The following is a 22,627-nucleotide window of genomic DNA, read 5'->3' on the forward strand; positions in this document are numbered from 1 at the left end:
GGCTATTTGGGTTTGAGTGAGTGGTAATTATGTTGTAGGGTATGTTGTGATAAAGAAATTTTAACCTTTGTGATTTATGGTGGTAGAGTTTGTGGGCTATGTGTTTATAAATATTTCTTCAATTCTGTTTCAAATATGGGTATTTTATAGAATATTGTTGTAGGCCTATGGATATATGCAAAAGTGGGCTGTTATGACAGGTGTGTATATACTCATGCATAGAAATGGGAATAAACATAAAAATTGATTTAAAAATTAAAAATTAAAAATAAAAATATAAAAATGGAGAAATAATAAGGTCTTTTAACCTGCTTGTATATAAATATATGGCTATGTGTGTGTATATAGGTTTGTAGACTTCTATTAGAAAATCTTGTGGTGATTTTGGTTAGAGATAGGGAAACTTAGGGAAACATACACATCGCGAATGTGTGGGTGAGCATGTGTGTGTTTCAAGCAAGGGTAGTTTGAGTATATACATATAGGCGCATGTACGGATTGGTGCGCTTACACGAATACTATGGACCTTTTTACTCTTTTACCCCCTTACCTTTACTCCTTCCCCTTACTTAGCGGTCTATAGCTCTTTTGTCTTAATAACGGTCAACCACACAGTAATTTCCCCTTGCTTAACGGTCATTTTCATAGGAATTTCCAATGGTCAGATAACTGAAGAGATGGTGGCATGGGTTTCCGCCCCGGCATCCGGAACTCAGAGTTTTATCATGGCTACCAAATAAGTAGGTGTCACATATTTTTTTTATATATATATATATATATATATATATATATATATATATATATATATATATATATATATATATACATACATACAGGTTCTCATTCATTCGATGAAGATTGCTTTTATCCCAAACTTTGACTGCATTTCAAAACCTTTGAAGAGTTTGCAACAAACCCTTTGAATCAGAACTCTGCACAATTCAAATTCATGTTGCACTTCTGGAAAGTCCAGTAAGAAATGCCTGCTCTACTATCTTTGTAGTTTATATGATTATTCATTGCACACTTGAATTTTTCTCTTAGATTATAAATCTTTTAACCTTATCGTTCACTGAAATCAGTTGCAAGCCTATGTTCAGAAAGCTAAAGAAAAATAGCTATAACTCATTGATGCTCCATGCTATCAAATGAAACGCACACAACTTTTATGCAGATGAATATCATAGAAGATTTGCAGTAGTTTCTGTGGATGATATTCTTTTTCTTGTGAAAAACTTAACAAGCAGTTTCCTAGATCGCTTTATAAAACACAAATTGGTTGTTTCATGATAAAGATTTTAATTCATGAGTTATCTATATTTATCTTTTATTTTTTACTTGTTTCATCATTGAACTGTGGCCATGCAGTGGCACTACCATTAAGTGTTAAAGTAAACAAATTGAGCACAGTACTTAATTTTCTTTTAAAGTCTGATACTTATTCTATCAGTTTCTCTTGGCAAACAGCTACATTATGGGGATATAAACAAACCAAAACATTATCAAGTGGTGGGGTACACATACAGACAGCCAAGCACACACATGACCGGTTTCCCCACAGTTTGTGTCCATTAATTTTGCTCACAAGGCATTGGTCAGCCTGGGGCTATAATAGAAGACACTTGGACTAAGTTCTGCACAGTAGGACCAAACCTGAAACCATGTGGTCGCAAAGTAAACTTCTTAACCACACAGCATACACCTATCTTTATTTAATGCTCATGAATAAAATATGGATGAAATGTAACAAGTAATTACCTCATAGAACAACCATCTCGCAACACACAAAGCTGTTAAATTCATTCTAGATTTATGTCATGAAGTTTCAAAATTCTTGTCGTACAGCTGAGACCTGATCACTGACACAGTCCCACTGCAACTCTGTGTCAGACAAGGTTGTAGTTACATAGCAAAAGTTTGACACCTCATGAATTAAATTTTAACTTAAACTTAATTTAACACTTTTATGCATAACAAAATGGCTCTTGAACAATGTAGTTGTTTCAGTTTTGAAACACAAGTACAATTTCAAAATGTAGCAGTTTATTAGCCAGCTTAAAACCATTGTCTTTTTTATAATATCTAAGCATTCAGTGAATTCTTTTACATGGTTTTTCCAGCAGAAATTTTCAGTCCAGTCCACCCTTGAATATACTATCCTCTTCTGCACTGGATGCTCTAAATACTGCTTCACAACTAGTTTACCATAAGATACTAATAAAATAAAACAGTGAATCAGAATTGACGTGTATTTCCAAAGTACATCCCTAATTCAATTTATGACATTTGATAAATATGATTTCACTGAATAAAAAAAGTAAATAAATAAATAAATAACTAAAATGGACAACTAGAAAACAAATTGTTAAAAGAATAATTTAAAAAAGAAAAGCAAGAAAAAAGTAAAATGAGAGGTAACTTATAACAAAAATCATAGTATTGGTTGGAGGGCTGAGTGGAACAGTATAAGAGTAGCAATTAGTGAAGAATGAAAATGTTAAGAGGAAAAGTATGAGCAGGCATTAATGGAATTTATTAAGCTGCTTGATGAACAAAATGTGCAGGGAACAGATAGAAATATGATCATATTAGGAATGCTAGAATAAACATGGAGCAAGTGAATTCTTAGCAATCATTTAAGGGGCCCTCATTTGAATAGGCACAATTGAATTAGCAATGTGTAATGAGCATTCAAGAGGCTTCAAATCATTCTGTAGCATAATTAGATAGGAGTGGAACATATCAATTCTATTTATTTATTTTTGCTTATATTTTTCTACAGTACATTTCATAATGGGTCTTTTTATCAACCTGAAATATAAACTACCAGTTGTATGGAGCCTCTATATGGTTGCTCAAGTGACTAGCATTGATAGCCAAATCTTACTCAACTTCTATCCTATTGGATTAAAAAAAGAAATTACATAACAAATACCAGAGTCCTACATCACTGCCTAAAATAAAAGTGGTATAGTTACAGCTGGACTGCCTTTGGTTATAGGTCAGCTCATTCAGAGTGAACGAAAGCTTAAACAAAAACAACACCAGCTGCAAGACGGCCATGTTAGGCTACACAATGAAATCTCACTGAAATTCTTGGAATTTGAAAGAAACTCAAATGAAGCACATTTGTTGTTAGTTGTATAGTACATCTATAAATAAAAATAATTCACTTCGTTAATCAGTGCAACAGCTATATGTATGTTATAAATTCCCCTAAAAGACATTTCAATGAAGTCATACAATAAAAATAACATTAATTATGAAACCAGTACCAAGAGAATTTACCAATACTGTATGTCAGAAAGTGATCTGTAGAATTACAGAAATACTTTATGACTAGAACTACTTCAGAACTTCACAGATTCATTTTCAAAACATGCTGTACAAGAACTTCTTCCTTTGTTCCACTAGAAATGACAAAACAAGTACTAGTAACATCTACAGCTATACTTATGTAAAGGTCAGTGAAAAGAAATGAATGTTATTAATAAATATATCCTTGTTTCATTCCTCAAACTGTTTCTTCTTCTCAGACAAGAGGTCACTCCTACAACATGAAATTCCGCTCCCACAATATACAAACAGCACCAAAAAACATGTACTTCACTACAACTTTTACAGGCACGGCGGTGTGGTAAGAAGCTTGCTTCCCAGCCATATGGCTCTGAGTTCATTCCTACTGCATGGCATCTTGTACAAGTGTCTTTTACTATAGCCTTGGGCTGACCAATACCTTGTGAGTAGATTGGTAGATGGAAACTGAAAGAAGCCTGTCATATATATGTGTGTATGTGTGTGTGTGTGTCCATGTTTGTCTCTCACCACTGCATGACAACTGGTGTTGGTGTGTTTATGTCCTCATAACTTAGTGGTTTAGCAAAAGAGACCAATAGAATAAGTTTCAGGCTTTAAAAAAATATAAGTCCTGGAGTTGATTTGTTTGACTAAAAAAACCTATCAGGGTGGTGCCCCAGCATGGCCACAGTTAAATGACTGAAGTAAGTAAAAGATAAACACATCAGTCAATTTTCTCAGACTCATTTTTTTTTTGTTTTCATGTAAAAGAAAGGGCCAACAAATTATTCTTTAGAATCAGTAGAATTCATGAACAATATGATTAAGCTATTTTACAAGTTGTCATACAAAACCTTAAAACAAAATATAAAATCAATGATGCTACTCTGTAATTTATAGAACTGATAGTAAACTAAAAGAAAATAGAGAAGGAAATTTCAATTTTATTTATTGTCTTTTCCCTGAGGCTATTGTGGTGTGTTCTGATGATACAGACAGTTGAATAACTACATATTATTGTGATGGATAAAAACTATAATTCAGATCTTTTATACAACACAAGCAGACCAATTTATATAGAGCAAAAAAAATATTTCAAGAAACTTATTACAATACTACAATAACTACTATAACTACAAATACTACTAAAATAATAACAACGGGACGATCATAATAATAAATGAGGGAGAAGATGGCAAAAATGATCAAAATGGTTAAGGAAAAAAACTTAAAAACTATATTTACTTCTTATCAATTAAATAAAAAAAGTAATAATCAGATTTGATTTTAAAATAACTTAAGCCAATAAACGAAGAAATGAAATGTATACAAAAAATTAATATAATGAAAACTGCCAGATAATCTGAAACTGATTTTTTACTGATAGCTTCTATAAAATCTTATGATATTAATGAAAACTAAATCAGGCACTTATTATTTATTTAACAAACCAAAAGAAAATATGAGAAAATAAATGGCAGCACTCCTAGTATGTGTGTATGTGTAAATGTGTATATGTGTGCAAGAAACAGGAAGCGAATTCTATTATTTATACCTGTGATTGAAGTAAATATTTTCACAACTGTTTGTTTATACCTCATCCTCTGCTTCCTGATTGTAAAATTGCCAACAAAACTTAATTTTATATATATCATCATCATCATCATTGTTTAACATCCATCTACCATGTATGCATAGGTAGGACAGTTGAAAGGAGCTGGCCAGGTAGAGAATCTACCTAAGGATACTGTGTCTGTTTTGGCAGGGATTTTACAGCTGGATGCTCTTCCCAACACCAACTATTCTAGAGCTATAGATAGATGGCTTGGATAGACAACTTCAAGTAATAAAATAAGTGACTCACTCCTCAATCTGATATGAAGATGTGACGATCAAGACTAATGGGAAATCTTGATTATTCAGCCATCTGAATTTGGTTATAAATTGCTTTTAACAATACATTTTTATAAATGCAGCATCATTACATATTGATCAATTACTACTATTCTTCAAATACAAATTAATCCAAAGATTTTGAGAATCAGACAGTCTAATTATATTAAGACATCTGAGACTCATATATCTGAGTGATAGAAATATTTATTATAACTTACATGAAAACATTTAAATATGCTTCATGATACTACTAACTAACATTGGGACATAACTAGAAAGTTTAAAGGTCAGTATAATCAATTATATTAACCCAAGTACTTGACTGATACATTATGAACCAGCAAGATTTGAATGTAAATAACTTTTTATATCATAAGTCATTGAGTCTGATGTGCTAAAAGGTTTTTGCCAAACTAACACTCTAATGCTTCTTAATATTAAAACCAGTAAATCTTGGACTCAACTAAATCAACTAGATCATAAATGTACAGATACATAAAGGTACAGTTGTATAAGTTAACTGAAGAACTATTTTAAGATGAGCCAATAGAAATAATTGGGAATGCATTCATAAATATTATACAGAAGTGTAGTTCTACAGACAATGTGAAATTTGAGCCTCAGAGTGTGAGTTACTGGTATTTTGGTGGGAGAACAAGCCAGGGTAGAAGGTGGGGGGAGAAAAGACTGAAAAAAAAGTTTAACTCTTTCACATTCAGATTACTCTGTTAAATGTAATACTTATTTATTCATACTGCTATGAATTAATCATCCATTATTTTGTAGCATTAACATTTCTATGATGTGATTGTTTATTTTTAGAATGACATTGTAGAATAGGTGTGAGAGGCTAGATCCGGCTGGTTTGAACATAAAACAGGTAGAATATTTGGGTCAGAGATGGCCAGTTTAAATGCTAAAGGGTTAAGTGAAGGAAAATATTTTTATGTAAATTGGGTATTAATTGAATGTATCAGCAGTTAACTTGATTCATTTTCTGTATATAAAGGAATGCAAGAAACTACATAGAAACAGTTCAATTAACCAAGAAACAGCAGTAGGACATATTTTGCTTTAAGAGAAAAAGATTAAATAAATAGAACAGCATAAATTTAATTATATGATGGAGCAAGGAACGCATTGCAAATATGAAATAGTAGAATTAAATACACATAAATATGCAAAGTTTTATTTGATTGCTGTGAGCAAGCTGTAGATAACATACAATTATCTATATCTACTATAAAGCACATTCTACGAAAATTTCATCAATATATACATAATTATAAGACATAGAATACGTATAATGAATACTTACTCTCTCTCTTCTTTCAAAGCTAATCTGTATTCTAGCTTTTCTCCTTTCCATTGGTTCAACTCTTTGTGCATAGAATCTAGATCTTCTTGAATGTAATCCATTATCTTACCCAATGGGTTTGCACTTTTAGTTAAACCTTGGATACTTCCTTGCAACTTTAAAATCTTACTCTCAGTTAGTTCTCTCTGTCTTTGGTATGCAGTATTAGTCATTATAGAGTTCTCCTGAAAAGTTCACAATTCATATCATAAAGAAGACATTTATCAAGGTTGGTGATAAGTATAATAACAAGCAATTTGACTGTATTTATAGATGTACCAGTTGAAATTTGGTTTGTAAATTGGTTATAAGCCACAAAATTTCATTAAATAATTTAGTGGCTTGAAAAACAATTATTTTCGTTAGAAACAAATTTCAAACTAATAACTTAATCTGTAGAAATGAACCACATTTTAACAATATCAATGTCTACATATCATTTTAATTGGTTGATTTCTGATACTCATTAGGTGTCTTACTCCTGCATGTACACATAGTTCCAGTGTGGATTCAAGCTAAATCTAAGAGTGCATAAATCATTCTGAGCTATGAGTAACAGGAATTTTACGAGCTTTAGTTTAGCAGTACTGATTCTTAGTTCAAATCCAGTATGCACATCAGCTATAAGATACAGTTTAAAATACTCAACATACTGTGTACATATTAATGCAGCAGATTGGCAGAATTGATAGAGTATCAGAAAAAATGCCTTGTGATATTTCTTTCATTTCAGTACATTCTGATTTGAAATGATACTGAAGTCAACTTTGCATTTCACCCATCAGAAATCAATAAAATAAAGTATCAGCTACGCACTGGGCCCAATGGTATTAACTAACCCTTTCCCTTCAAAACTGCCAGGCTTGTGTCTAGATTAAATGTAATCAATATCTTAAATAAACATGCAGTTAATAATCCTAAAAAGTAGAGTCATAATTATATTGGTTGCAAATTTTAGCACACGGCCAGCAATTTGGGGAGATGGGTTAAGTCAATGAAATTGACCCAGGTGCTCAACTGGTACTTATTTTGTTGACCCTGAAAGGATGAAATGCAAAGTCAACCTCAGCAGAATCTGAACTAAGAAATGTGCAGATGGACAAAATTCCACTAAGCATTTTGCCTGGAGTGCTAACAATTCTGAGTTAGAGTTATATCAATGACAACAACTCATCTTAAACATTTAACCCTTTAGCATTCAGACTTCTCTGTTAAATGTAATACTTATCTATTCACGTTGTTATGAATTAATCACGCATTAACCTTATTGCTATGGGATTTTGATGATGTGATTGTTTATTTTAAGAACAACATTGTAGCATAGATGTGAGAGGCCAGATCTAGCTGATTTGAACATAAAACAGGTAGAATAGTTTGGCCAGATATCCTAAAGGGTTAAACATTTACTAATGTTAATTGCTGAAGTCAAGAACATGCTAAGTATAATAACTGCTTCCATTAATAAAAGTGAAAAACTAGATATCAAGAAAATTCCATATAAAAAATAATGCACCATTGAAAATATGATAAATATAGCTTATGATGAATACATAGCAGCAATCAAATATAACTGAGTGATGTATTTAGGAATAAATCACTCCAATTCTAAAACATGCAGCACAAACACTTAAAGATGTTTTTCAATGAAAGTAGTAATCTCTCTATTTTGTCAGCTCATTTCCTATTTCTCCACATTCTAGAATGATTCAAGAGAGGAAACAACTACTGGAGTTTATGATTCACCTAATTTCTTACTTTACTAAAATCCCCACAAGCTGTAAGTGTAGTACAATAATGTACTCTAGGAGTAGGAAAAGAATTTCCATTGGAGGCAACTCATGGGAAAGGACATCATACAAGAATTTTAACTTTCAATTCATCAAATTATGAATATATAATTCATCAGAGAAATAATATAATCAAAAGAGTAGATTCCTTGAGGAAAACAGGTTTATTCTAAGACCAATGAGAAATTGATTTACAATTGAAAAGAATTGGCATGAAATATTTCTCTCTTGGATGAAAATTGCATTTAAAAGCAAAAACTAGTGTTCCGAATAAAATATAGCACAATACAAAAAATAAATTCAAGGATAGGCATTTTGTGTAGGATTAAGTTTTACAGAGTAATCAATAAATGAAGTTTTACATAAGTTTCCTAAAATTTTCAAAATGTGAATAGGTTAAAGAATAATTTAATTGTTAGAAGGTAAATAATCAGAGCAGTAAATAATTAGAGATGTTTTGAAATTTGCAGCCATCTTGCAATTCAAAAGTAGGCTAAAATTTTCATTCAAGAATTATTCAGTATCTTGTAAAATGTTTTCTCCATATCATCATCGTCATCATCATCATTATTATATCAATGTTTCAATGCAAGAGAAGAAAACAGTAAACTCTTACAGAAAAAACCCAATCAATAACATGAAAATAATAAAGTAAAAATAATAAATCTGATATATTATTATGTGAATGAAATTCTGGACAGACACTGAAAAGAATAGTACAATAGGAATGAAAGAAGAAAACAACAAATAGAGATGTATACATGCTAAAAGGCAAATGAACAATACAAGTAGATAAAATATCATTGATGAAATGCACAACAAATGCTTCATTTCTTTTTGATTAATGTAAGCTACCTGATACCACATTTCGTAAAGACAATGCTAATGGGAGCAGTAAAGAAGATAACTTTAAAAAAATTAATAAAGACTTGAAGATGTTTAATTACCAGGAGATCAAAGGAAACACATTAATAGAAAGACAGAAAAAATGTCTAAAAAAATTATAATTAGATCACAAGTTTATTAAGACACAAATTACAATTAACAAAGAGAAATGGCTTGATGTAGGGAAAAACTATTACAGAATGTAAGAAACATAGCAATAACTTCTGCAGGATTAAAGTTACAATATAGCAGTATAGCTGTATCTAAAAATCACAGGTATGTTTCTACAACACATAAAATATATCATGAGTGACTATAATTGATGAATTATAAGATAAAATAGAAAAGGGCAACATTAAGTGTTATTTAAATGAGAATCATAAATATTGTTTAAAAAAAAGTTGTTCAAGAAAATGACATTTTAGAGAGCATTCATATTCAAATTCCTTAAAGTACTTTAGATCCGTCAATTGGTATGTTAATTTTAACATTATAAGTTTTTGAAAATAGACAAACTGCTACACAAGAATGTTAAGAATGGCTCTGAATGTTACATGGGGAGCCGATTTAACCAATGAGCAACTTAGTCAAGCTCTACCCAAAGTGACTGAGAAGATCCACAGAGAAGAATGAGAATTGCTGGTCATTCCGTCAGGCACCCAGAAGAACCTGCGTTAAATGGTCTTATGGCAGTCATTTGAAGGAAGAATCAACAGGGGAAGAAAACATCTAACCTATGTGGACAACTTGCGTCAGGACAGTGGTATGGCAAATGTTGATGAATTAAGAACATGCATGTGCATGGGGGACTGTGATGGATGGTGTGCTCACATGAAACATCAAAGTATCTGGGAGGATGGCCAAACTAAACTAACTAAACATGAATAATCAGACTAACTGCTGGCTAAACTTTATTCTAAAAGTTCCACAGCTATATATCTCTGGAAATGGAAATTCATTTGAATGCAGTTCTTGAAAAGAAGAACAAGTAAAGTGAGACTCAGTAAATGTAACAAGAAGTGTAGCTAAGTTTGGTTTAAGTGGAATACATAAACTTAACAAATAGAAATCAGTATATCCTACTTAACATGGATATAAAGTAAGAATACCTTAAGACTGCAATATTTGTCTTGAGAAAGCATCTCATATAAATGTATAGTGTTAAAAAGCATAGAAACAGACAAAAAAATGCCCTGCCATGGGGGTGAAACTGCTAGACCATATAATTTCTGCATACTTGCACATCATCAGTAACAGGTATCCACTATCACTGTATGCTAGTCAAAGTTCACCTCTAGTGACATATAGGAAAACAATGCCTAATCAGTTGCTGGTGTCACTAATACTAATTTTAATTCAACCCACCAGCTATTTGTGACACCAGTGACCAAAAAAGTCACTGTTTTATTCTATATACCAGTAGAGGTGAAGTTTGGCTAGCATGCAGTTATATTTGATATCTGCTGATGATGATGTGCAAATATGCAGAAATCACATGATCTAAATGTTTCATTGCCAGTACTGCAAATTTTTCATCTACCACTGACATTATATATCTATATGTGATACTTTCTTAAGATGAATACCACAGTATCATAACATTCTTATAGTATATCCACATTAAGTAGGATATACAGATTGCTGTTTGGTACTAATGCTGCTTCCATTGCTAGCCTATACTGTAGGATGTTATATGGTTTTCCATTTGTTTATAGACTTTGCAAGAAACCAAGTTGTTAAGATATAGGAATAGTGCTGGTATGCAGTAAGAGAGAAAGATAGAGGTAAGCAATAATCTTATTAGCATAGGGTTGGATATAGATGAAAAGTAACAATGGTGCACAAATATAAGACTGTTAATATACTGGGTTTATAGAGTGAGATTTAAAAATAAAGTAAGAATAAAACAGCTCACATAGCAAGACATAATTTCAATTGAAGATTAAAAATAGCTCAACAAAATTGCATTTTCCAAATCTTGGCGAATGTTATAGAGTAAAAATTCTAAATATCAAATGCTAAAATCCAAGACAAGGTAAACTACAAGGGAGTATGAAGAGAAGAAACTGATAATTCAATATAATATTTTCAGTGCAAGCAATAGGCGATACTCTACTCAAAATAAAGGGACCAGTAACTGAAAAAAGAATAAGTCAGATGAAGTTCTGAGAATGGGTAATCCTAAAGGCAATAAAGGAATTATTTCTCAGTGTGAAGGGAAATATAACTGAAGTGGCATAGGAAAGAACAGTGATGCTGAATGGTTATGCAGCATTGGCATCGAATATGGAAGATCTGAAAAAGAGGGAGAAGAAAAAGTTTTAACTTTTTGCTACCAACCATCTTGAAACCATACTTGGTGCTACGATACTAAGTCCCTCTTTTAAGGTGATCTAAATTAAAATATTCCATCAAAATTTCATATTGATTTATGCCCCAAACACCAACTTAATAATGACAAATTTATTTTAATAAATTCTTCATTATTTTCAAAATTAATTGAAATAAAGGCAGTACATTTCAAAATAAATATGGTAAGAAAAGGCTAAATATGATTTGTTGGTTGTAAAGTTGCATTTAAGATGAAGTGTAAGTGAACTTAAAAGAAGTGGCTGGCTAATAAAAGGATTAGTTGAGCTGTTCAGGAGAAGAGTCGCACAAAGAAAAAAAAAAAAGAATGACATCTGTTGAAGGAAATATGCTGTGCTGATTAAAGATTGGCATACGGTGACAATGTATGGAGACCAAGGGATGTATAAGAAATTGTATTATATGAAAACATTGGGGTTTATAAATGACATAGGATAAAAAGAGAAGTGGCAGATCATGTGAGTAAGAAGAAAAAAAAGTGAAGCAATGACTGATGGTAGTGATACTTTATTTCTTTCTCAGCAAATCCACAGGATGGTAGTGAATTGATTGATAAAGCCTGGAATGTGAAAGCTCTGTTTTGGTTCTTCAAAAAAGAAGAAGGGTGAGAAGGTGAGAGAGGGGGAGAGGGAAAGAAACAGAGTGAGTACTTGTTGTACTTATTGATCGTAAAGGAATGAAAAACAAAGTCAACCTTAGTGGGAATAGAACTCGAACCACAAAGAACCAGAACAAATACTGCAAGGCATTCTATCCAATGCTGTAACAACTCTGCCAATTAACTGCATTATAATGATGATAACAAGGAGGAAGGCATGTAGCTCTGTGTATTAGATGTTGACTAATGTATTAGAAATAAAAGAAAAATGATAAGACAGAAAATTAAAAGACAAAGGAAGCAAAAACAGAAACTTATCTTCAACTTCAAATTAATGTATATGTAGGAATTTACTTGTACTAAACCAAAATACAAATAATAAATTAAATAATATAATATGCAATACAATCGTGATTTCTAAAAGCAAAGTACAACAAACAGTAGGCAGAAAACCCAAATCAGAAAATATTAATTAAATATCATTAAAAAGAGAAAATTTAAATTGCAGAAAATGCCCAAGGAAAGAAATGGAGATGCAACAAAATTAAATGAGTTAAGAACCAAAAGTGCATAATATCTGAAATAAAAATTCCCACAATACCAATAGTGTGAGAAAGAGATGATGCTTTTGTATTAAAAAACATGATTAAGAATTCATTATTGTGATAACAATAGGATAAAGGAATATAAAGTATGTATTTCCAATCAGTTAAATATCAAAATGCAGAGAGCAAAGGGCTGGAATTTGAACAAAATATACAATAAAAAAGAACACCCACTCACCTACCCACACACATACAGCTTCTTTTTTGTTCCCTTGATAATGTTGAAAATGAAAGATGTATCTATTAATAGCTTAATATTTAATACAGGGCCTGTAAAAAGTCATTCTCAGAACTAGGTAAACTGTGTGCTACTTATCACACACAATTTGACTTAATATTATGGTACTTGCAGGACATAGCAGCTGGTCTCTCTCATCCTAATATCTTCATTAAAACAGATACATTGAATCTTTCAGGTTTTAGTGAAATTCTTCAAGGAAGATGAGGTTAGCAGTCCAAAAGAACTGGCATAGTGTTACTATAGTAATAGCAGTAAGCCTGAACGCATTGAAAATTTCATAGTGATTCATGTAAATACAGTTGCTAGTAAAATGAATGACTAGAGCTTGGTACAGCTGCCCTGAATCAAGAGGGTGGCTGTTGGAAGACCTTATGTCAGGCTACAGGATTCTGCACCACGCCACACAAGCAGAAGAACCAAGTTGTGGCTGTCAGACAAGTTTTGTGACCAAGGCTATAGTAAAAGATACATACTCAAGGTGACATGCAATAGGACTGAACCTGGAACTATGTGGTTGGGAAACAATCTTCTTACTACACAGCCACACCTGCACCTAAGATATCTATCTTTGCAATATGAAAGCCAAACAAAAACTAACATATTTGAATAAAGTAGTCACAGACGAAAAACAGGGGTGTTGGGTTCAGAATATCTTTCATCAGTATAATCAAGACTACCCAGGTGTTAAATAGCAACTGACTCACAGCAAAGTGAACTTGTCCAATGAAAGCTAACTGCGATGGCAACAAACCCAGCACAATGACTACAATGAGATTCTCATCTACCTTATTCATAGGTAAAGAAATCTAAATCCCATTCTGTGTGAAGTTAGTTTTTTTGCCAATAAACAAAGCAGTCACTGCAACGATAAGAACAACATAACCCATATAACATAAATGAAGATTGATTGCTTCAGCTTTCTCAGAAAGATTCAAGTGCAGATTGATTTTCTTGGAAAAAAGTTTATATTAGGAATATCTCTTTGACAGCAACATATATCAACACTGGCTTATTTCTAATGTCTTTCATTTGTGAGTTAAACAATTAAACTGCCAATGGGAAGAGCCATCAAAGTATACATTCTAGTTGGAAATCTGTGACGTGTTAAAATATTGATGACAACAAAAAAAAGTCAAAGAATTTGCAATGAATATTACTTAAAATGTGCAAGTGTGTGTGCATGCAATATACATAAAGTGAAATCGCTGCTATTGCTTTAGTCCGTTTTGCATTAAATATTAATACATCAGTGCAATCTAAATGAAGAGATAAAATTTAAACAAATTGAAAATGCTTTATTTTATTAGTCTGATATGTTTTGCGTTATTTTAATGTTGATCCAAGATTACACCCATTTTATCTAGTCCAATCAAACTTTGTAAATAATGATAATAATAATAATCCATTTTATGGGCTGCAAGAACCTCACAAATACATACAAAGCATTTTATGCAATAAAACTGGAGATGATAAAAATGTAACACAACATGGAAAAAAAAAACAGATTAAAACTTTACAAGGATTTTGAAATAAAACAAAGACCCCACAATGAAATATGAACCACCACCTATGGTGAATCAGGGTAGTTACCTTCTCTCACCTACACTCTCTGAGAAGGACTCAAGAACTGGCTATCTCACCATGTCATCAATTCACTACAGGGAAAGTTCACTGTCATCAATTCACCATTTCTCCTTTCAATAAAATAGCTTTTAACTATTACTGGTGAGATACTATGGATATATTTTCTTGATAAACTTTCCTCATGGTGAATTGATGGCAGTGAACTTACCTGTAATCCTATCTCACATGCAACAGTTTGCCACTTGCACCAACTTTTCATCAAATTTCCTAGAGGGCAGCATCTTCATCCTCATCTTATACATAAAGAAGTTGACGAAGGCTTGGTTAAAGCAATACAATCCTATCCCCAATTCTTAAAATGTGTGAACTATGCAATCCCTTTGCTATAACCAGAAGATGGAGGAAAACTGCTAGCTCTCCTTGTCAAAACAAAGGCAGCTGAGGGATCTTTATGAAGGTCTTGGCTAATAGTGGGAACCATCCTACATGCAGTAACAGCTAAGTGTCTTTGCTCCACTTACTAGCAAATGCACAAAAATGGAATGAGTGGAAATATCAATAATTAGCGTAGTGACACTGGAAAGATTAAATGCAAAGTCAAACCACACAAAATCAATCATAGTACTTGACTACTTATAAAGCCTGAAGAAGGAAACTTAAACTTAAACCAGTAGGATTTGTACTTGGTGTGTAAAGAAGTCTAACTAAATACCAAAAAGAACTTAGTATAAGACTTAACCAATATGCTATTCTAAAAACAAATCCTACTGTTCTGTAACATGAGAACTGCACTTCAAATTTCAGTGGAGGGCACCTTCAATTAAAGCAACTCCAGTACTTATCTGGTAATTATTATATCAGTCCCTCAAAGATGAAAGACAATGTTGATGATGGCAGTAGTTGAACTCAGAAAATAGAGAGGCATAACTAAAAGTGCAAATACATCTTATCTGATTCTTTGTAGGTTATGCCAGTCATCATCCTTCTAAAGGGTTAAGACCTCCTTCAGTCATGAATGACTATGGATTGCTCCGAGAAAGTTCTTCTCTGAGGTACAAGTCTGGGCAAGGTTGTTTATGGAAGACCAGCAGATTCCCATGCATACCAGCCTCCCCTCTCCATGCCACTGATGTTATCCAAGGGAAAGACAAACACCGATACAGCTTGGCACCAGTGATATAACAACTAAACACAGAGCCCAGTCTGGAGATCAAACTCACTACCTTATGAGTGTGATCCTGATGCTCTAATCACTGAGTCATGTGCCTTATGAATACTGATAATGATGATGATGATAATAATAATAATAATAATAACAATAATAATAATAATCATAATAACAATAATAATAATAATTATTATTATCATTATTAAGAAGGTATAAAGTTGGTAGAATCATTAGCATGCCAGCAAAGTGCTCACTGGCATTTCTTCTGGCTCTTTACATGCTGGGCTCAAATCCTGCTGAAGTCAACATCGGAATTCATCATTTCAGGGTTGATAAAATAAAGTACTAGTCAAGTATTGGAGCTAATGTTACTGACTTGCTCCTTCTCTCGAAATTCCTAACCTTGTGCCAGAATTAGAAAAATATTATTATTATTGTTATCAAGGTCGCAAGCTGGCAGAATTGTTAGAGCATTAGACAAAATGGTTAGCAACATTTTTTCAGGTTCTTTATACTCTGAGTTCACATCCTGCTGAAGTGGACCTTGCCATTCATCCTTTTACTGTTGATAAAATCAGTACCTGTTGAGCACTGAGATGATGTAACTGACTCAACCCATTCCTTTAAAGTTGCTGGCATTGTGCCAAAAATTTGAAGCCATTTCTAACAGTTACAGAAAGTCACACATTTTGAGAATGGGTGAAGTTGATTCAATCCATCCCAAGTATTTTTTTTTTTACCTTCAAACATGGCGGGATGAAAGACAGAGTTGACCTCAGTGACATGTCAACTCAGAAGGAAAGGGAATGCAATAAATGTATGGAAATTTTCTTTCCTATTCTCAGTAAATTCTGCCATTCCACCACCATAATAATAATAATAGTTTCAAATTTTGGCACAAGGCCAGCAAGTTCAGGGGGAGGGGTAAGTCAACTACATTCAGCTAGTACTTATTTTATCAACTCCAAAAGGATGAAAGGTAAAATCGACCTCAGTGGAATTTGAACTCAGAATATAAGGACAGATGAAATGCTGCAAAGCATTTTGCCCAGTATGTTAATCATTCTGCCAGGCTGCTGCCTTATGATGATAATTAAAATGATGATGATGATGATGATGATGAGCTTTCTTTATCAGCAAAAAGGAACAAAAAAAAAAAAATAAAATTAGGCCATATTCCTTTTGAGCGTTAAGCCTCACAGAGGCAATGACTAAACCTTTGGCTTTATATTGTGCTTGAGAAGACCCATCAAACTGAACAAAATCGCAGTCGTGGCAGATACTGGCATCACACAAATGGCACCTGTGCCAGTGTCACGTAAAAGCACCCATTACACTCTTGGAGTGATTGGCATTAGGAAGGGCATCCAACCATAGAATATCATACCATGCAATGATTCCATCATTATGGTGGGGTATAGTTTGTTAGATGTGCAGGATCCAGAAATTATTGCCTATCTTTAGAAGACTGTAGAATATGCATTAATGGGTAGTATTTGTATGTCACAGTGAGCAAGATATTACTTATGGTGTTGTTTGTCCCAAGGCTGAACTTCACTGAATTCACTTATTTCTATTTCTTTACTGCCCACAAGGGGCTACACACAGAGGGGACAAACAAGGACAGACAAACGGATTAAGTCGATTATATCGACCCCAGTGCATAACTGGTACTTAATTTATTGACCCCGAAAGGATGAAAGGCAAAGTCGACCTCGGCGGAATTTGAACTCAGAACGCAGTGGCAGACGAAATACCGCTAAGCATTTCGCCCGGCGTGCTAACCATTTCTGCCAGCTCGCCTATGATCCAAGACTGCTGGGTGGTTCTTTTGCAGTCCAAACAGAATCTTTGATTGATTGCTGACTCATGATATCACAAATCAATTCAGGATAAGCATAACATGGTTCACAATTGAGCATATTGAGTTATCCCTGATCAGTGATGTAAGAACTAACGATAAACAAGGGAAGGTGTATATCAAACCATTTAGCAGTTCTATGCAAGGAATATTGTCATCTCTGAAAGCTATCTCTATCATATTAAATCCTTTTCTTTAGTATATCTTCATAAACTTCTATTAAATTCACTAAGAATTAAAATCTATATTTCTCTCTCTCAGTTGCCAAGGATATACACTACACTTATTTCAAAAGGTAAAGTCTATTAGAGAGTTGTCAAGTTTGTCCTAATTATGTCAATTTTGGTATTTTTCAAGTCAGTTTTAAATGAAAAAAGAAAAGTAAATAAATAAACTATTGTTTAACTTTCTTTACAGAAATATTGTAATGTTTAATATGTTTCCCAATTCCTCAAACTATATGACATGTGGTTCGAAATCAACTCATTCATAACTAATTGAAAAGCAATGTTAAATAAACTCTATCATTCATACTTTCTGTCTATTCATCTTTCTCTCTTGACAGTTAACAAGTGAGAAACGAACAAGATGTTAGAGAGAGAGAGAGAGAGAGAGAGAGAGAGAGAGAGACAGAGAGAGACAGAGAGAGAGAGAGACAGAGGGAGAAAGACAGAGAGATGGTTAAATGACTTAAAGACTTTGCATGTGTATAAAGATGGACATGTTGCAGCAGTTAAGATTTACTGAATTTTCTTTCTTGCTAGAAATACATAACATACTGAAACAATCTGCAGAAGTCTTTGATTTAGATATCCGTTTGGTTACTATGACAGTTTCTCTTAGAAAAAAATTCAATATACTTAGTATATAATAAACAAATGTTTATAATGGTTGCTTAAGAATCATGTTGGCAAGTTTCCTGTTATAAAAAAGAACAGCATGCATATATATACACACACATATATATACATACAGATATATATATATATATACACACACACACACACACACATATATACATACATACATATACATATATATACAGACATATATATATACAAACATATATACATACATACACACACACACATGTTCTCTCCTATTAATACTATTCAGCATTATTACAATGCATTTGTGAATAAAATATTTCCATATTATATATATATATAGATATACACACACACATAGATATATACACACACACATACACACACACATATATATACATACATTTATATACATACATACACGTAGATATACACACACACACACACACACACACACATATATATATATACATACATACATACATACATATACTTGGAAATGGATGCATGGCTTTCAATTAAATATAATATAGTATATATATATATTATTCATAATATATATATATGCATACATATACATACATATGTATATGCATATATATATTATATATATGCATACATATATATATAAATGCATACACATATATATATGTATGTATGTATGTATGTATATATATATATATATATATATATATATATATACATACATACAAATACACACATGCACACACACATACATATATATATACATATGTATGTAGATATACATACATATATGTAGATATATATACATACATATATCATTCAACCATGGTAGTGGATGAATATATTCTGAAGTCCATCATTTCATCAATCACATCAGCTTCCAAGCTTCACCACTAATTCAGTTTTCAACTAAATTGCAAACTGTTGACAGTTTTAAAGAGGACACCTCCACAGTTACACTTTGGCATAAATAATTTGAGATTTGGTTCAATAGAAACAGAGTTACATCAAAATATCTGCAACCTCAGGGGGGTGGGGCAGTAAGGCACCTATTCATCTTCAAGTAACATAATTTTTTTAATTTTCAAATAAAAGTATACTTTTCTTAGAAAAGTATAATAGAAAAATGCATGAAAAATTCATGAATAAAAATTAGTAGAAAAAAAGTTATGAGGTGAAATGTCATGAAATTTATTGTCAGTAAGTGAGCAAGTAAGAAGTAACACCCCAAAGATAAGAATATATTTCTAAAATGAATATTTACATTCTAACATGGTGAGTTGGCAGAAATGTTACCATGCTGGACGAAATGCTTAGCAGTTTTTCGTTCTAAGTTGAAATTCCACCAAGGTTGACTTTACCTTTATTTTTAATATGCTGTTGGATTAGGGTAAGTTAAACTTTTATTATTAATTTTCTCTTGCAGCTTTAATTAACTTGCTTTCTGCTTTTTTTGCTTTTCCTTTTTAGTTGCTTCCTTTTCTTTTTAGTTAATTATAAAAATCAGGCTAGTTATTAATGTATTACATGCTTCAGATATGTGCATCTAAATTTATTGGGGCAAGAATATAGTCATTTTTGGCTGCGTCTCTATGGGCAGACCTGAAGGGATGTAGTAAGGCTGTCCAGAAAAGGTACTGGTTAAAAGTGCTTATATTCTAAATTTACTTTTTAAATTTAAAATTAAATAAAAGGGAATTTTCATAAATCAAATTTATATCAATGGGATGTAGATAATTTTAATTTGTGTATATTTGATATGCTTTTATAATTACTTTTGTAGTGAATAATTATTGATAGATCTAGATTAGCAGCAATCAGTGCTATTATCACCAACTCAAAATCTTGATTACTTAAGGTGAGCCTGGTAACTGGTTTTGGGGTTTTGTTGTTTGTAACTTTTGGTGAACCATGATGCAACCAACAAGATGGTAAAATTCCCTGCCATTAATTTGGTGTGGATGGGTTATATCAAATAATTCAATCGCAACATGTATTTAAATTAAACATGAAAAAATTGAAATATCATCACTTACATGGAAAAATTGAAATATTATTTTTCAGTATTTTATAAGTTAAAATCTTAAATTATTAATTGACACATTATCAATTATCTTATAGCAGCAATGCCTGGAAAAATCATGGATTACATGGAAAAATACAAGCATGAAAAGTAATATTCTTAAGATTATAAACCTGGAAAAGTACAGGGCAAGTTAGTGCACCTGGAAATGTATAGGACAAGCTATTACTTCTTGTAAAGTAAAGAATAAGAAATGTTTTACTTAAAATATTGCAGTAAAAATTAAAATTTGAATATTAAAAATTATTTTATTATAGTTTACAAATAACACTATACTTGTTTAAGTAGAATTTGGCTAATTTACTACCTTAAATACAGAAAAAAGCGACTAATTATACAAACTTACAAATTAGCTGAACAGTTTTGTACAATAAATTTAAAAGACGAGAACTGTAAAGAGTGATAAATTAGAAGAAGTGGCATTCTTTGCTGCAATATTTCAAGTAAAAAGTTTCTTATTCTTTACTTTACAAGAAGTAATAGCTTGTCTTATACTTTCCCAGGTGTAATAACTTGTCCTGTACTTTTCCATGTTTATAATCTTAAGAATATTACTTTTCATGCTCGCATTTTTCCATGCAATATATATATCTACACACATACACATACAGGGTGCGGTGAATATATTTTCATCTAAATTACACAAAAATGAAAATAACATTGACATCTCATTTTAGACATATTTATCAAAATTTATCTCTCGCTCAGATGCGCCCCACACATAATAATCAAGAGGGTTGTAGTCTGGGGAGTCAGGTGGCCAGATGTTAGGGGTGATGTTGCAGAAATTGTCTGACAGCTATGACTGGGTTCTCCTGGTTATGTTGGCATGGTGCAGAGTCCAGTTGCCAGACATAGGGGCTTCTAGCAGCTACCCTCTTGATCCAGGGCAGCGCACTACTGTGTCAAGGCACTTGATGTAGGCCTTCATGCTGAGTCTGAGGCCGTGTCGGAAGGCATAATGTCACCATCACTAGTGGTCACCCCAAGCACCATGATGTTGACTGGTACATGTTTTTGGGAGACAGCAAGCCAACGGTTGTTCTGTGTGTTTACTATCTTATTGTATTGGAGCTTCTGGCACAAATGCCAAGCAGTACAGCATGTCATCTAAAAATTTCTTGCAGAATGAATTGCATCATGGTGCTGTTTTTCTCACAGTTGGTGTGCAACTGACCCTACTATACTATGTAGTCGACAAAATGAAAAACAAATTATGTGCATGCATGAAGCAAAAAATATAATATGACAACAATTTACCCATCACACTCTGTATATCTTTCTATTTATATATATATATATATATATATATATATATATATATATATGGGAGAATATACAAAAAATAACAACAGACGAGGACAGGTGGTGTAAATAACAAAAGTATATATTAGTATGACGCTCGGGAATACGGAAAGTCTTTGACGTTTCGAGCTACGCTCTTCAACAGAAAGAATACGGAGACAAGGAGAAAAACACGGAGAAAAAAAAAAAATATATATATATATATATATATATATATATATATATATATATACACACACACACATACATATACTTACATATATATATATATATGCATATACATATATAGATATATGTATATATATGAATTTAGAATTTTATTTGGCAAGTGAAAGGAATTAATTAGAAAACAAAATCAATATAATGATCGCAAAGAAGAAAACTAAAGGAACAAGCTTTAAACATTAAAATATTTAATTATTAACCACTGATGAGTTCCAAATGACATCATATAATAATGTGTATTACTTTTGATGAAATACCAATTCTTCAATATTATATGGTCTTTTGCAAAGAAACAGCTGTCTGGCTAAATTAAATGCATAATCTATATTAGCATCAAAACCTGTTCCATTTATTTGATGACATTAATTGGACTCCATCTAATAAACTGATTCTTCCAATGATTTTTATATATATCCATACACACAAACACATATATATATACATACACACACACATAAATATACATATATACATACATACATGCATACACATATATATATATATATATTTTATTTAAAAGCAGCAGAAATATAACAAAAGACTGTTACTCGGA

The 22,627-nt window shown here is 32.2% G+C and overlaps 1 protein-coding gene across 6 annotated transcripts in view; it reads right to left on the reverse strand.

Moving 5' to 3' along the window:
* The window catches only part of LOC106877218 (intraflagellar transport protein 54), a 293,932-nt gene that overhangs the window by 7,426 nt on the left and 263,879 nt on the right, over positions 1-22,627 (reverse strand). For all 6 annotated transcript variants that reach the window (XM_089354120.1, XM_089354119.1, XM_052968703.2 and 3 more), the window contains one exon: positions 6,512-6,735. In XM_089354120.1, the coding sequence (XP_089210246.1) occupies positions 6,512-6,735 (224 nt within the window). The remainder of the gene's footprint in view (positions 1-6,511; positions 6,736-22,627) is intronic.

The sequence above is a fragment of the Octopus bimaculoides genome, chromosome 6 (assembly GCF_046866305.1).
Source record: "Octopus bimaculoides isolate indiv1 chromosome 6, ASM4686630v1, whole genome shotgun sequence".
In the NCBI taxonomy this organism is placed as follows: domain Eukaryota; kingdom Metazoa; phylum Mollusca; class Cephalopoda; order Octopoda; family Octopodidae; genus Octopus; species Octopus bimaculoides.